We start from the raw sequence: 17,721 nt of genomic DNA, 5'->3' as shown, positions 1-17,721 counted from the left end.
CCTTGGACTTTCTCCCTGAGTATCATTGGCTCTTGATCATATGCTACCTCTTGAAACAGTTGAACATTAACCATTTCCTTTTGGTATAGTGACTCTGTGTATCCCTTCCATCTTCTTTTGATGCTTTCTGCATCATTCAATAATTTGCCCAGAGAATCTTTCAATAATGAAAGTCAAGGCTTGAATTTTTTCTTCAGTTGCCCCACCTAGAGAAATGCTGAGCGTGTTCTTCCTTTTTGGTTTTCTGATTCCAGATCTCTGCATATTTTGTTGTAATATTTGGCTTTATCTTCTGTAGCTGATCTTTGAAATTTTCTGTTCAGCTCTTGGACCTCCTCATTTGTTCCATTTGCTTTAGCATCTCTCCATTGGATAGAAAGTTTCAGTGTCTCTTCTGACATCCATTGTGACTTTTTCCTTCTCTCTTGTCTTAATGACTTTTTGCTTTCTTCATGTATGATGTTCTTGATGTCATCCAACAACTCTTCTGGTCTTCTGTCTTTAGTGTTTAATGTATCAAATCTGTTATTCACATGATCTCCATCCTCTACCCTCTAGCCCTTAATAATTTTCCCTCACTCCCGATACCCATTATAGATGGCTTATCAAGAAAACATTTTATTAACTTTTTACAACATTGGTCTCATACAATATTTGTCCTTTTGTGATTGACTAATTTCACTTATCACAATGTCCTCCAGAGTCAACTATGTTGTGAGGTGTTTCACAGATTCATCATTGTTCTTCATTGTTTTGTAGTATTCCATTGTATGTACTAAAGTTTGTTAAACCATTCTTCTGTTGGTGGGCATTTAGGCTGTCTCCATCTTTTTCATCTGTCTCTTGTAGATAGCATATTGAATAATATTGTTTTCTTATCCATTCTGCTCTCTGTCTCTTGACTGGTACATTTAACCCATTTACATTCAATGTAATTTTCTATAGAAATGAATTGACTGCTGTCATTTTTTTTTTTTTCCTTTGTGTTTCTTTGTGGTGCTGCTGGATTCTTTGTTCCATATAATTTTCTATGCTGAATTCATTTTGTTCGTGGATTTACTTTTCATTTTCATTTCTGTTGTGTTAATGGTTACTAAATCTTTCTGATTTTCTCTTTTTTTATGCTGATGTGCAAATGTGTGTATTTTCCTTTGAGGTTACTCTGTCATTTATTAATCCTATCATGCTATCTCCAGCATCATTTCTATCACCAAGGTCACGTTTTCCAACTATAACTCAATTACCAGCAATTATCAGCACATCTTGATTGCCTATCCAATCCATTTCAAACTGAAGGAGTTAATAGAATTCAATTTCATCATCACTGACTTCAGTATTTTGAGTGTAAATTTGAATAACAGTGCTATTAATTGGTCTTCCTTTGTAAGCATATGGATATCATCCTATCACAGACAAGATAGATCTTGAAATGTTCTTTTTGATGTTCAATGCGACGCCATTCCTCTTCAATTTGTTGCTCGCAGCATAGCAAACCACATTATTCTCTGATTCAAAATGGCCAATATTTGTCCATTTCACCTCACTGATGCCTAGGATATCAATCTTTTATGTGTTTCATTTCATTTTTGACAACTTCCAAGTTTCCCAGACTCACATTTCAGACACTCCATGTTCCAATTAGTAATGGGTGGTTGCAGCTGTTTCTCCTCATTTTCAGTTGTGCCCCATCAGCAAATGAAGGCCCCGAAAGCTTTACTCCATTCACCTCATCACAATCAACTCTACTTTGAAATGATAGCTCTTCCCCAGTTTTGAACGCCTTCCAAACTCAGGGGCTCATCTTCCAGCACTCTAGCTGACACTGTTCTACTGTTATTCATCAGGTTTCAGTGTCTAAACATTCAGAAGTAGTCTGCTTCTCCTTTTTCCTTAGTTTTAGTCTGGAAGCTCTGCTGAAAGCTGGCCACCATGGGTCAACTTGTTGGTATTTCAAACACTGGTAGCATAACTTCCAGCATCCCAGAAATATGTCACTCACCACAGTACAACAAAGTGACAGACAAGTGGTGGATGCATGTTCTATGCATTTTAAAAATATGTAGTTGAAGTTCACTCCTCATGCTGAGAAGTACAGTGGTGAAGATCATTTCATTTTCCTTTGGCAAGTCCAGGCTTCCACTTCAGAGCTCGCATGTTAAAGACCAACGTTCTCCCAATAACACTGAACAAGGAGAAAGTACTGGAGATAAAGGTGAACCTTATTGCCCTCAAGGAATCTGTGGTAGAAGTCAAGTGTTTCATTTTAGTCTGTTTTAGTAAATCCCTAGCAAAAGTTTTACTTACCAATGCTTACAAGCTGAGCTGCAAAACAATTTACAATAAAAATTATAGTTAATGTTAACCAAACTTTCCTTATGTTACAAAAAGTCTATTGATATACTTAAATCATTATTTTGAAACAAAAAAAAAACCAACAGTTTCTATGCAAGTTGAGGTTTTTGTTTTGTTTTATATTTTTCCCTTTTCTTCAAACTAATGAGGAGAGACGTACAGAAAATCTCCTATGTGTTCAGTACTGGGATGGCCAAAGATATGTTAAAACAAAATGCCTGCCCTTGGTGGACTTACAAGTAGGTTTGGGAGAAAGGACTCTTACTGAGGACAAACCACCAGCTGGCAAGAACCACCTATCAAAGATGTGACAAACTCCCCAGGGCTAAGAGCTCAAAGCGACAGTAATCGTAGTGGCCCATCCAAGGATGGCCAGGAAGAACCAACAGATGCAGCTAACTATCTACAATGGCACCACATGTGTTAGGAAAAGAGTAACTGCCTGTCTAGAAGAAAAGGTCCTGTGATAAGGATCAAAACAAACCCATTAGCATCTAGTCGATTCCAACTCATAGCAACCATACATGGCAGAAGAGACCATGGGTTCTCAAGGCTGTAAATCTTTATGGATGCAGAAAGTCACACCTTTCTCCCACGGAGTGGGTAGCAGGTTTGAACTGCCAACCGATTGTTTAGCACTTGAGTGCTTGATCACTGTGCCACCAGGGCTCCAAGGTAAGGAAGCTAGTGGAGGGGAGTCATTTTCCAACTACCTGACATCATTCAAGAAGCAGACTCAAACAAGAGAAGTGGGAAACATACTGAATAACTTATGTTCTCAGTCAGACACATCCCATGTCCAGATATCCCTGGTACCCAGCCCTCTCCACATCACATCTTTTCATTGCTCCTTGGAATGGGAGGCCAAAGATCAAAGTATAAAGGCAAACCAGTTATGGTAACTCCAAGGATATGTTTCTACCAGGGCTTCAAACCACTTCATTCTGGTTTGACCCACTGCTGAGAATTCACCTTTCCACCCCAGACATACTGGATCAGAATCTACAGTTTAACACTATCTTCCTTATACATATGAATCACCTCGGGATCTCTAAGCATCACCTAAGGATTCTGTTAAAACATAAATCTGATTCAGTATTTCTGGGGTGGAAACACATATTCAAAGCATGCAGTCAAACCAGAATGAATCCATTCAAAGTCCTGGTTTCTACAAAGACTCAAATACTGAAGATGTAAGGGATTTCATACAGTATATGGACTACAGATGATTTTGCCTTAGTCATTTCATTTCAGCACTGAGCCGGCCGCAGTAGGATTGGGTTACGAATGATATGGCAGAAGAAAAGCCTGCAAGGCCAAGGCTGTATCTGTAAGTTCTGACTGTGAGCACTTCTTCATCCAAAAAATGTCCTTTTATTTCAACTACTTGTTTCCTATCGCAGGTTTGTACACAGACTTGATGAGAGAAATCTGCATGAAAGATGCTCTGCTGCTGGGTAATGGAATGATAGAACAAACTCATAACTGGACAAAAATTAAGTGTAACTCAAGTGCACAAAGATGGATTAGAAAAGGGAGAGACTAAGTGAGGAAAGTCAGTTGATAATATACAGATCCAGGAATTAGAGAATAAAGTCATAATTTACTTTAATTCACCAAAGTAATAAATATATCTGAAGAGCTTTAAATCATTTGCTGTAGCTCAAATGATTAATCAAACGACTTGTAATTGCTTTTAATTCCTATGGCTGAATGTTACAAGAACATTAGTTTTGGAATATAATTGTAAATATTTCCAAGTGATCATTTCATAAACAAAAGCAATAATTCTTCATGTTTCTAGGATCTTCCAAACTCACTAATAAAAAACAGATAAACTACGATAAAAGTTTGTGAAGTGAAATATTATGCATTTCACAGTCATAAATTAATTGTACATCACAATCACTTGTTTTATAAGCTGGATAATGAAATATGACCACAGACATTTCAGCAAAAAGTTAAAGGTATAAACAGAAAATATAATCAGTCAAAATAATCCTTTCCATTGTAATTCTCAAAAATGATGTCCTTTCAAAGAAATATGTATTTAAAACCTAGTTGTTTGTCCGTGAAGTTCTTATCCTACAACACCACCACACCAGGACTCCTAGAGCACCTAAAATCAGAGCCCAATGAGCTAGTCCTTACTGAGAAATTGTCAAATGGTCACGTCCTTCAATCATTAAGAAAAGAGCTTCCAAAAAAACCCCAAATAAGAATATCAGTGTATGTAATTCACTGCTATTTTCACCAATATTCTTAAGAACAAACTGCTACATTATTCCGTTATTTTCAAAACCACATTGAATCAACCAGCACTTATGTTTGCCTGACCTGGTTCTGTAGGATTTCCAGATTCCTTAATGTTTTTCCATTAATTGTCATAAATTCCATTTCACTTGACAACTGTTTAAAATTCCTGTAAAAGAATGAAATATAATCATCCATGATGTAAGTGCAGAAATAAAAAGCCAATTTAGGCAACAGAAACATTCCAATAACATTAAGACAAAAGTTAGTTTCTTAACAGAAACTCAAATTCAAAGGAACGAAAGGAAAATTCACTAGGACATGGTCTTCCATTGATCCTTGGCTGTGAAATAGATGAACAAGCGAGAAGAGCCTGCACCAGGAAGAACAAGGAAGGGAAGCAGCAAGACCAGTATTTTTCAAATGTTTCCAGGAATCATGCAAAACATACTCTTTCATCATTTGCAGGGCATGAAGTGGCATCTTCAGGAAAATGTTATGTCAAGCTTGGAAAAATATGCCAAGACATTTAAATTTTCCTTCTCCTCCTTTAGCAGGACAGCATCTGCACTTAGATTGGTCTTGAAGCTCTTAAAGAGAGACCTTACCATGTAATCAGAATGTTGCCTAGTAACTGAACACTGTTCTTTCTTTAATAGTTGTTACAGGTTTTTTGGTTGTTTCGGGCTTACAAAAGATAACTTGTTAATGATTTCCAAAGGGAAGCAACTAGAACAGATTGATAGTAGATGTGTGTGGCCCGTTTTATTTCTCTTTAATTTGCCTTGAATTATAATAATTGATGTTCTTCTTTCACAGATTTTATTACAGCTTGAGGTCAGGGTTAGAAGCTTGTGCTTGGTTTCTTCTGGACTTTGCAACATGCGTCTTTTTGCCACAGAAGGACTAGAAACACTGCCTTCTGAAATGTATAGACTTAGATGGAGGCTCTGTCAAGAAACAATAGCTTCACATTTTGATACTTATGTTTCAGAAAAGTTTCTATGAATTTTGTAGCAATAGATTTTGATTTGTTCTCATATGTTAAGCTCTGAAAGTCCTTGCAACTCATCAAACTTGTGGATGGTCTTGGGGCTCCCTGACACACTTGGCTCATTATTTTCTTCTTTAATGCTTATTGGCAGCAGTTAGAAATGTAAAGCAAGAAGTGCCTTTTTTTTTTTTAACTTTTGTTGTGAATTGAGGGATGGTTTACAGACAAGAGCATCAATTTACATGCAACAAATCATACACTTTGTTTCATCTCAGTGACTGTAATGCCTTCCATGCAACAACAGTTATCCCGCTTCTTCCCTGTGCTTCCTGTTTCCATCCCACCCAGCTTCCCATCCCATCTCAACTTTGTACTTACGTGAATGTTGCCCTTTTGATTTTGAATGATTGACCACTCCTAGGTGAGGAGACCTATCTCCTGCTTGGTTGAAAACTGGGCCACAAGGGTAATTTCCTTTCAAGATCTTCAGGGTGGTCGAGGGCCATGGTCTTGGGTTCCTCCAGTCTCTTTCTAATCAGGAAGCCTGGTCTTTTGTTTTCATTTTGAATTTTGTTCTACATTTTCTGCCACTCCATCTGGGACCTTCTAATGAGATCTCTTTCAGAGCAGTTAGTAGTAGCCAGGTACCATCTAGCTATTCTGGTCGCAGAGTTGTGGACACTGATGATCAATGTTTCATTAATTAGTCCACTGGACTAATTGATTCCAAGCACCTTCCATTCTTATCACTCTTCTTTCTTGAAGAGACCAAGAGTTGCACCAAGAAGTGTCTTCTTTAAGAAGTGTATCTTTTTAATGTTTTTACAGGTTCTTTGAAAACTCTTAAGAATGTATCTAATATGCAGACACATTTCAACTACAGACTTCAGATGTAATACAGAAGACTTTTTAGTTCATTTTAAATAACAATATTGCAACAGGATCTTTATAAGGAGATGATCTTTCAAATAAGGCTTGTGCATTTATTGTCTTTGTCTAAATCAGAAAGACTGATTTTTACTTCTTTTTTGAAGCAGGGTAAAATGATAGAGAGTCTTAAATTTCCCTGACAAGTTTTCAGCAAGAACATTTTCCTCCCATCACAAAACTTAAGGAAAAAGACATTCTTTGTATTTTCAGTGTCTGAACTATTACTGAAGTATTTTCTCTTCACTCTAATATGATTGCTACTCAGCTTCACACAGCATGTAGTCTAGCCAGTCATTGTTTATGAGGTTTAAATTTTGGATTCTTCCACAAAAGAGTAAGTGATTTAGAATTACCTGTGTATTTCAGGTGAATAAGCATATACTATTGAAAACCCATAGATATTGGCAGGTGCAACCGTTAGCCCAGAAATGGATATAAATAATTCCTAATGTAAAAAGGCACTGACAGAAGAATATTTCTTTTATATTTGGGAGTAAGAACCCAACTCCTGAGTACAGTTGTCAACAAAACTGTTGTTGTTGTTAAGTGCTGTAGAATCGGTTCCAACTCATAGTGACCCTGTATAGGGTTTCCGAGGAGCAGTGGTGAGCTTGAACCACTGACCTCACGGTACAAACTGACCTTGCAGTCCAGCGCATTAACCCACAGTGCCACACCAGACTCCACAGAATTAGAAACTCAGATGTATAGTTAGACCTTCTTATGTTTGATTGATTACACAGAACCAGTCCAATGGCTCAGTGGTTAATTTTTATCTTAATAAAATCAGTGCAGATAGCAGTTTAAATAAATTCTTTCTCAATGCATCTAATTTAAGATTTAACTTGTAATGTAAGGGCAAAACAAACAGAAAACACAACACATTAATAATACTGCTAGTTAAGAACAGAACTTATACTTTTTTTCTATGAATTTCTCATAAAGCTAATTTAAGATAGTCCGGGATGCACAGTTAGTAGATAATGAAAGTCTCAAGTAATCAAATGCAGGTGAGGGTTCTACATATAATTTCACATACTCCTGGTGTGGCGCTGTAGGATCAGCAAGGGACTGTGAACCACAAGGCCAGCAGTTCAAACCTACAGGTGCTCCTCAGAAACCCTATACAGTGTCACTGTGAGTCAGAACTGACTAGATGGCACTGAACAATAACAGCATACCAGATAGAGGAGTTCCGGTATAGCACTGTAGGAAAAGCAATCGAATGCTAACTGCAAGGTCAGTGGTTCAAACCCACCAGCTGCTCCTTGGAATCCCTACACAGAGTTGCTATGAATCTGAACCAACTCAAAGGCACTTAACAACAAACTGTGAAAAGGTGGTGTCCCTAAAGGCAGGGGATGGGGGACTGTGCAAATGATTAAACACTGGTCTTCTTAATTGCAAGGCTAGGGGTTCAAAACCACTCAGAGGCACCCTGGTAGTAAGGCCGGGTGATCTACTTCTGAAAGGTCACAGCCTTTAAAACCTTATGGAATGTAGCTCTACTCTGCACACTTGGGGGTTACCATGAATTCTAATCAACTTGATGCAACTAAAAACAACAACACTGTGAAAAAATAAATTTCTGTTCTTTAAAAAACATCCACTTGTTTCAGAATGATGTGGGTAAGGTACAATTCCCAATTAACAGTATCCCTCTTTTCCAGATCTATCTGGTGAAATGGTGTGGAGGATGATGGTGACAGGGTTTTATGGTTCAACTGTGATCAACTGCTAGCAGGACTCATTGTGATTGTCACAACTGTTATATGTAGACGATGTGAACTAAAAGGGGAAGTAGTTTATCTTTCAGTTCAGGAACGGAGGATCCCAGGGCCATCCAGAAGAAGAGCATGAGTGAAGCATGAGATCCCTACCTAGAAAAGTGGCAAAAGCAGAGATGGTGGCAGAGCAGCTGCAGGCTCTAGGCCCATGGACTGGACTAAGTAAGGCTGTGTGCCTGTGGCCAGGAGGCTGGCTTGCAGAATGTACCCTTTGAACATTTTTAAAAGTATATATTTTTTGTTTTGTATATGTACAAATATTTTTACTGTGTTCATTTGTGAAATGTAAGATGTAAATGGGGAGCCACAGGGAGGATATAGGATAACTATTGTTGCCTGGAGGGTGGCAGGTATTTAATCATTGAGAAGAAACAAAGTGTATAATTCATTGAATGTAAAGCTGAAGACCTTGTCTGTAAACCTTCACTCAATTCGCAAGAAAAAAATTTAAAAACAAAGACATCCACTTGTGGTACTGCTGTTATAGCAACAGTAAGACACACATCTTCAAATTGAGATCTCTAACCATGAATCTTTGTGAACACCTGTCAGCTAAATAGACCATCACTGCCTGATTGATTCTCCTTTACAGTAATGTTTCACATTTTATAAACACAGCTGGATATTCCACAAATACTTCTTGGGATTTATGACTCAAAGAAATGACTGACTTTCCATAGGAAGATGACAAGCATTTGTTGAGCACCTACTTTCTGCTAGTCCCTGATGATGTTTCAAGATGAGTAAGACATAAATAACTTTTGCCTCAAGAAGCTTAAATCAATTAAGAAGAGCAGAAAAACATACCGCACCCCCTACAGTTCAATCAATCCCAACTGAGCAACCCTATAGACAGAGCACAATTGCTCCATCGGTTTTTCAAGGCTAAAGCAGATTGCCATATCTTTCTCCAGTAGTGCAGCTGCTGGGGTTCAACTGTTGACTTCTGGGCTAGCAGCTGAGCATGAAACCACTATGCAACCAGGGTCCAAAAGAAGAATAGAAGAAGAACATGTTGTTGTTATTAGGTGCTGTCGAGTTGGTTCTGGCTCATATGCACAACAGAACGAAACAATGCCCAGTCCTTAGCCAATCTCACAATCATCGTTATGTTTGAGCCCATAGTTTGCTGCCACTGCATTCAATCCATCTTGTTAGGAGTCCTCCTCACTTTTCCAAGCATGATGCTCCTCTCCAAGCACTGGCCCCTCCTGATAATATGTCCAAAGATGAGTCTTGCTATTTTGGCTTCTAAGGAGCATCCTGGCTGTACTTACAACTCAGATTTGTTTGTGCTTCTGGTAGTTCATGGTACTTTCAATATTCTTTGCCATCTACTCTTCCAGTCTTCTTGATTCACTGTCCAACTTTCACACACATATAAGGAAATTCAAAATACCATGGCTTGGGTCAGACTCAGCTTAGTCCTCACACTGACATCTTTGCTCTTTAACACTTTACAGAGGTTTTGCGCAGCAGATTTGCCTTATACGATTCGTCGTTTGATGTTTTGGCAACCACTTCCGTGAGCAGTGATTGTGGATCCAAGCTAAATGAAGTCACTGACAACTTCAAATCTTTTCTCCGTTAATCTTGATGTTATTTATTGGTAAAGTGGTGAAGATTTCTGTTTTCTTTACACTGAGATGCATTCCATTCTGAAGGCTGTAGGCTTTGATCTACATCAGTAAGTATTTCAAGTTCTCTTTCAGCAAGCAAGGCTGTGTCGTCTACATACTGCAGGCTGTTAATGATTCTTCCTCCAATTCTGATGCCATGTCCTTCTTCCCAGATCACTTGTTCATAGTTTTGTTTTGTTTTGTTTTGTTTTTACTCATGGCTATAACTTATCACAATGAAAAATTACAAAGCAAAATGAGAAAAGCAAAAAGACACATGAGACAAAATCCAGAAGAAAACAGACACAAGCTCCCGACCTTAACATCAAGCTGTAACAACACAGGTTGTCCAACAAGAGACTCAGTGCCCAAGGTTTTACTGGGGGCTGGTTACATGGGCATGTACTAAAATCCTAGCTCCCCAAAAAGAAAGCAAGTGTTTAACACAAATCATGCTGTTTGCACAAAAAATTTCAACACAGAGAGATGCTTATGAGAAAATGGTAGGAATGCTACCAAACATCCAAAGTTCAAGACACGAGCCAAGAGCCAATCTCAAAAACAGGCTTTTCTAAGGACCGGAGTCTTACGTTTGCTGTGTTTAACTCTTTTCTACATATCTCCCTTTTCAAACTCTGTTTTTTCTCTAAGTGTTAGTTATAATGTTTATTTGCTTTGTGCTCCTTCTCTTTTAGTCTTTATTCCTAAAGAGATCTATAATTTCTTTAATTATTCATCCCTTCTTAAATCCTATCTCTTGGTTTCTGAATTTTTCTAATTCTCATTCATGCTGTTCTTTCACATCTTGTATCGTATTCTTAATATCTTTTTGCTCATCATGCAATCGTTACAATTTTTATTTCATTTATGGGCATGTCTTTCTGGCACACCTGGAAAGATGTTATTCTGCTCTTTTTTTTTTTTTTTTCTTATAATAATTTTGTTTGGGATGTGACTTTGATACAAGATCAGATCATCTGTGAATAAACACATTCTTGCTTATTCCTTTCCAATCTTTTATTTCATTTTCTTGCCTAGCTGCCCAAGGTCAAACTTTCAGTACAATGTTAAACAGAAGTGGCAAGAGAAGACATTCTTGTCTTGTTTCTAATTTTTGGAGGCAAGCATTCAGTCTTTCATCTGGGAAGGTTACACTCTTTTTCCAAAAACAAAAATTACTCTTTTGAAATCATCTTCAGAGTCTGTTTGCTCACCACCAATAAAAACATCATCACTCATATTTCATTTTTAAGCAGATCAATAGTGCCAGTTGTATCACTACCTTTATTCGTTAATCTTGGCTTCAATGCCATCTTGACAATTAAAGAAGAAAAACAATCCAAGTCCACCATACAGCATGACGATTTCTTTCTTCATTCATTTGTTTTGTATTTACTCATTGCCTACTGGGTGCTGGGCATATGCTGTGTGCTAAAGGGATTAACCCGACAGACAGATTAGACATGTAATAAGGAGTCCTGATGTGGCATTGCAGGATAAGCACTGAGTTGCTAACCACAAGGTCAGTGGTTCAAACTCACAAGATGCTCATTTAGAAACCCTACAGAGGGTCGCTATGAGTCTGAACCAACTTGGCAGCACCTGACAACAACAACAAGGCAGCAGTGGAGTCAATGACCTGAGCACATGCCAACACCACACATAAAGGGGTAAAGATCATTTTCAATGAACTTAGTGAGAGGTCTGCCTTCAGATAATTTACAAATAAACTATTCAAAGTATAATATCTATATATAAGGAGTCCTGGCGTGGTACTGTAAGATAAGCACCAGACTGCTAACCACAAGGTCAGCAGTTCTAACTCACCTCCTTGGAAACCCTGTACAGATGTGCTTTCATTCAGAGCCAACTCCATGGTATTTAACAAAAATAACAACAATCTATATATACTGGTTTTGCTATTTAGTATTATTTTTACTTTGAATTAATAAGAGAAAGCCACAATCATCTTTTGAGGTCCAAATTCATCTACTTCTAAACACATCAGAGTCTGATTTTTTAAAAAGAAAGAAAAAGAAAAACTAATGGCTTATTCAAATACAATACTTCTTTGCTTGGCTGAGTGATAAGGACAAACAGAAAACATATATCTTAATAGGTAAGCTATTATTCACTAACTAGCTTATAAAGCTAGAGAGTCCTTTCAATGAATAGTCAAATGGTAGTTAGCTGCTCTCCTCTTTTTTTATGAGGATCCAACACAATCCAAACCATATCGACCCATCTCTATAATAAGCTCCTATTATTGGAGCATAAGGTACAATTCAATGAGATTTTTTTAAATGAAATATTTCAGATTTTATTTAAACTACATATTAACATCACCCAGGTTAAGCAATAAACTCCCTGTGGACAGTTTTCCCGCATTTACCACTGGAAAGGAGAAACCTTTCTTCTGAATTTCTTATTTATCATTCCCATGCATGTCTTTATACCTTCCCTACATATATAGATATTATTAACAATTGTTGTTAAGTGCTGTTGAGTTGATTCTGACCCACAGTGGCCCTTTATAGGGTTTCTGATAAGTGCTGCCAAGTCAGTTTCGACCAATAGCAACCCTGTATAGGGTTTCCAAGGAGCGGCTGGTGATGCAGTTCAAACTGACTATGCAATCTAGTGCATTAACCCACAGCGCCACACCAGGATTCCTATTGTTACCAATGTTGTTGTTGTTGTTAAGTATCATGGAGTTGGTTCCAACTCATAGTGACCCTGCACAAGGTTTCCGAGGCTGTAAATCTTTATGGGAACAGAAAGCCTCATCTTTCTTGGCTTCAAAAAATTTCATTATCTTTTAATTCCATTTTTCCACAAACTTTTTGAAACCCCCTTGTATACAGCACTATTTTACATATTTCTAACTTTATATAAAGTCAGCAGTTCAAATCCATTAGCTGTTCCTTGGAAACCCTATACAGGGTTGTTATGAATAGGAACCAACTCAACAACACTTAACAACAACTTTATACAATGGTACATACTGAGTAAATACAAAAAATGGTACATACTTCAGTAATCTGAATTTTGGATCAACAGATTATACATAAAATTTTTAATACTGATACGTATAGCTCTAGCTCATCATTCATGTTCACTCGTGTATAACATTCCATTGTATAAATAATGAATCCACTCTTATGCTAGAGAACAATTAGCTTGCTTTCAAAAGGACAAAACTGTTTTGCAGGCAAACAATAAATTCTGTTCTATCCTAAATACCACACAATAGGATACGCACCAAAAAGACATTACGACTAGACCACAGAAGAGTGAAGAAAATCAAAGATGCAGGAAAACAATTAGTTCAAAGGACTAGTGGACCATGTGAACCTCAGTATCCATGACCTTGAGGCCAGAGAACTAGATGGTCCGAATTAGCACTACTGACCATCCTGACTGGGATCATAATATCAGGCCTTGGATAGATTTGGTAACAAATGTAGAACAAAACTAAAAATCATAAAAACCAGGCTTATTGGTCTAGTAGATACCGATGGAACCCCCAGGAATACGGCCATTAGACACCCTTGAGACCTAGAACTGAACTCAGCATCATGGATCAACTTTCAGTTAACAATAGTCAGACCTACAAGGTGAATCAAGTAAGCATTCCTTAGAACAATCAACCAAACCAGAAGAAGAGTACAGCATTTGCCCAGGGACAAAGCTCAGAAAGCAAGAAGGAACATGAAAGAAGCATAAATGGAAACAGAAACCCAGGGAGGAAGCGAGCAGAAACACTACGCAGTTTGCAATCAACGTCATGAAACAAAATGTGCGTGAATTGTTGAGTGGAAAACTAATTTGCTCTGTTGTTATGTGCCATCAAGTTGGTTTCAAGGCATAGCCACGCTGTACAAGATTTCCATGGAGCAGTGGGTGGGGTCTGAATCACTGACCTTGTGGTTACCAATCCAGTGTTTATCCTACAGTGCCACACCAAATTTAAAAACAGAAATAATCACAAAAGACTTTTCATGCAACTGCCTTTCTTTTGAATCTCCTAAAAAACCTAGGCCCAACAATATCTCTTTATTCTTCAATTCATGTCCTGCCATTCAACTGAGTCTGCTTCTATCTCTCCACCCACTTCTTAAAAAGGGGAGTAGCTTACTTATCCAGAATCAATATGTTGCTGTTAAGTGCCAGTGAGTCCATTTCACTTCAGAATGACCCTAAGTGAGAGAAGAGAAGTACACCACAGGGTTTTCTTGGCTGTAATCTTCATGGAAGCAGATCACCAGCTCTTTCTCTCACAGAGGCATTCACGGGGCTTGAATCATCAACCTTTTGGTTAGTAGCCTACGACTTAACCATTGTGCTACCAAGACTCCCTAAAATCAGAATGTTGTTGTTATTGTTAAGGACCACCGATTGGTTCCGACTAACACCAATCCTACTGTATAGGGTTTCCAAGGCTTTAAATCTTTGCAGGCACAGAAAGCCTCATCTTTCTCCCACAGAGCAGCTGATGGGCTCAAACCTCAGACCCAGTATTTATGGTGTGGAGCCAACATGCTCCCCCAAATCAGTATAATGGAAAGCAATTCTTAACAGAACCAAAGAGACGGCTGGGAAGGTAAAATAAAAAAATTTAGTATCAACTTTATTTTGCTTGATATTGAATTAGTATTTTTCCATGTATGTCTACTGTTAGCTTATAAACCTTAGAATACCTATAAAGCTAATCTATAAAAAAGCTGTCTATATTAGCAGGCGGCCCCTTTACCTCCAACTTCTTGGTCTATAAAATAGAAACTGAAGCCCAAAATATGATGCTGAAATTTTATAAATCTTTTCAATACTACATCTCCATTCAGTAGTGTAAAGCACAGTACTACAGTAAGCAGTCCAGCTCGTAATCTACTAGCAGGGTTCCTATACACTACATAATTATCATGAGTAACTCTTTGACTGGATTCTTATAAAATCTTATCAGTGCTATTAAATCAATCAATATTTTTCCATATCTCTCAGCAACACTACCAAACAGTTCAACCTTGCCCCTCCTCCCCACCCCACTTCCACTATCCCAAATGGGGGATTCTAGCAATACCAGGTAAACGTTTCTGAATATACTAGTAACCACAATCACTTTCAGAAACTTTACTATATGACCCCTTCCTTTTTTTTAATTGTTTGTTTGTTTGTTTGAGAAATGCCTTACTTGGGCTTGGAGAACATTTTTTCCAGGTTAAATTCCTTGAGGTGTTTTATTACAGCAGACAAACAGCAAATCACAGGCTTCTCCAGGTTTGTGATGCCTGCAAAATTTTGAGCATCTTAAAAAAAAAAAAAAAAAAAGAGTATACCCTCATTAAAATTATTATTCATTATCAGAGCAAAATTTAAGTTGAACACAAAGTATTTAACGGTGATTTTAGAAAATGCCTTCTGAAATTTCCCTGTGGAAAACTCTAATAGATTAAGACATGAGGAAAAGGGTGTTATTCTCCGTTGATAGAGTGAATCTCTTTGGAAAACAACATCGCAAACAATTTCGAACTTTAAATCCTCATCCCTTTAACCGAGAACTACTCCAAAACATGCATGTCAAGGGTATATATACAAAAAATTGGGATGGAATTTTCCTTGTAAAGATATTTTACAAGAAAAATCTAGTTAAATACTAGAAACAACATAAATGATCATCAGTAAGATAATAGTTTAAAACTGTCTAGTAAGTCTGGATTACCATGTAATTACTAAAAGAAATGACTTATAGCTATAGAGAGAAAACTCACAGCTACTAAATCGAAGCCAACTCATACTAATTCTATAAATCAGAGAAGAACTACTCTTTAGGGTTTCCGAAACTGTAAATCAGGATAGGAGCAGACAGCCTCATCTTTCTCCTGTGGACCAGCTGATGGGTTTGAATGACTGACCTATGGATAGCAGTCCAGTTCTACCTACTGTAACACTAGGGCGTCTTACTAATACAGAAAGTTATCCCTAATATATTACTGAGTGAGGAAAATAAGTTGCAAGACCCATGGTCATCTGAGTAGAACGGGGGATCCCTACCTATAAGAAAAGCAGCGATAGCAGATAGTGACAGAGACGAAGGCAAAGAGATACACAGGAGCTGTGGGATCTAGGCCCATGGACTGAGTAAGACTGTGGGCAGGAAGCTAGCTTTCAGAATGTGCCCTTTGGACGTTTAAACAAATATAATTTTTTTATATATGTGAAAATGTTTTCTTTGTTCATTTATTAAATATAAGATGTAAATGGAGACCCAGAGGAAGGAAGCAGGATAACTGCTGCTGCATGGAGGGGAATGCAATCATCAAGTTGAAACAAAGTGATGTGCTGAATGTAAAACAAACAAACAAAAAAAACACCCAAAATATTCTTAATACAACAATCGTAAGGGTCCTTTTAAAATTCTCTAAAATCCCCAATTCACTGAGCGTAGAAGTCAAAGTCCTTACAGTGGAAGATGAGGCCTGAAGAATCAGCCTCCCATACCCTCTATGCCTCTAACACTCTCCCCTCAGACAATTTGCTCCAGCACACAGGCTCCTTGCTGTTCCCTGAACATGCCAAGCACATTCTAGTACAAGAAGACACTTTGCACTTACTGTCCCCTCCACCCGAAATATTATCCCTCCACACATCTATGTGGATTTTCTCCTTAATTCCTTCATATCTTTGTTCAATGCCATTTTTCACTGAGGTTTTTCTTTATCACTCTACTTAAAAAGTGCAATCCCTTTCCTGTCTCTTATCTTCACAAGCCTTATCGCCTCTAACACACGGTGTACCTTATTCCTTTTATTGTCTTAGCCTTAGCTAGGCTGCCAGGAATAAGCAGCAGGGCCAAATCGAGTACTGATGCATGCTGGATGGAATGCAAGTGAAGACAAATAATGGTTACTTAGTTAAACCCTGGCACTACCGTCCTGGTATTTTAATTCTGGCAATGAACCTTTCAAAACATCAGCCTTAAGCAGAATATCTGTCCAAGTATTGTATAAAATTCTGAGGATAGTAACTGAGTCATCTTTAAGAGAAGCAAAGAGGAAAGTAGGAGAACAAACTATCTCTTCCTTACAATCCAATGAATGCGTCAAAACCATCAAGATGCTAAAACATCGCAATTAAAAAGGAAGAAGCTTCAGTGAAGTTATTGATGAGTGTGAAAACAGAGAACTCTTTCCTTGGCCTCCTTCAGCTGTTTATTACAAATGGCTTGCTGTTTTTGCTAGCTATCGTGAAACGCACACATAACGCAATGAAATGCTGCCCAGTCCTGCATCATGTCAGTTGAAGATGCTATCCTTTGGATGCATACGGTATTCACTGACTGATATTCAGAAGGAGATCACCAAGCCTTTTTTCTTAGTCCATCTGATTCTTGAAGCTCCCCTGGGTACCACAGCAGCACACAAACCTCCACTGAACAATGATGGATACACATGAAGTACACTGGCCAGCAATCAAAGGCAAGATTCTAACACTGAACCAATAACCTCCAATAATAACCTAATGACCTAGTTTTTATTAGATTGAAAGCCAAACTGACACCTTCATCCAAATCTAACTCGGTTAAATTAGTGGACATATGGATAAAATATTTACCTTTGATGTCACCTACATCTTTTGTATAAAAATCTGTAACTGCCTGGAAAGCATGGCTGTATTCAAAATTAATGTTATCCATCCTTTCAACTCGAATTCTGTCATCCCGTACACTGAAAAAGACAACAAACATTTAAAAGGTAATTACTCATAATGTTGAACTATTTGCATTTTA

At 37.8% G+C, this 17,721-nt stretch overlaps 1 protein-coding gene across 1 annotated transcript in view; it reads right to left on the bottom strand.

Annotated features, from left to right (window-relative positions):
- Positions 1-17,721, bottom strand: part of MSH3 (mutS homolog 3) — a 280,941-nt gene that overhangs the window by 181,910 nt on the left and 81,310 nt on the right. The window contains exons 10-12 of the mRNA XM_006870606.1: positions 17,547-17,659; positions 15,127-15,241; positions 4,685-4,774 (exon numbers count right to left, since the gene is read on the bottom strand). Of these exons, the coding sequence (XP_006870668.1) occupies positions 4,685-4,774; positions 15,127-15,241; positions 17,547-17,659 (318 nt within the window). The remainder of the gene's footprint in view (positions 1-4,684; positions 4,775-15,126; positions 15,242-17,546; positions 17,660-17,721) is intronic.

Source organism: Chrysochloris asiatica, unplaced genomic scaffold, assembly GCF_000296735.1.
Source record: "Chrysochloris asiatica unplaced genomic scaffold, ChrAsi1.0 scaffold00145, whole genome shotgun sequence".
NCBI classification, from domain to species: Eukaryota; Metazoa; Chordata; class Mammalia; order Afrosoricida; family Chrysochloridae; genus Chrysochloris; species Chrysochloris asiatica.
Note: the sequence above shows the minus strand (reverse complement) of the source record. Positions and strands in the feature narration are given on the sequence as shown.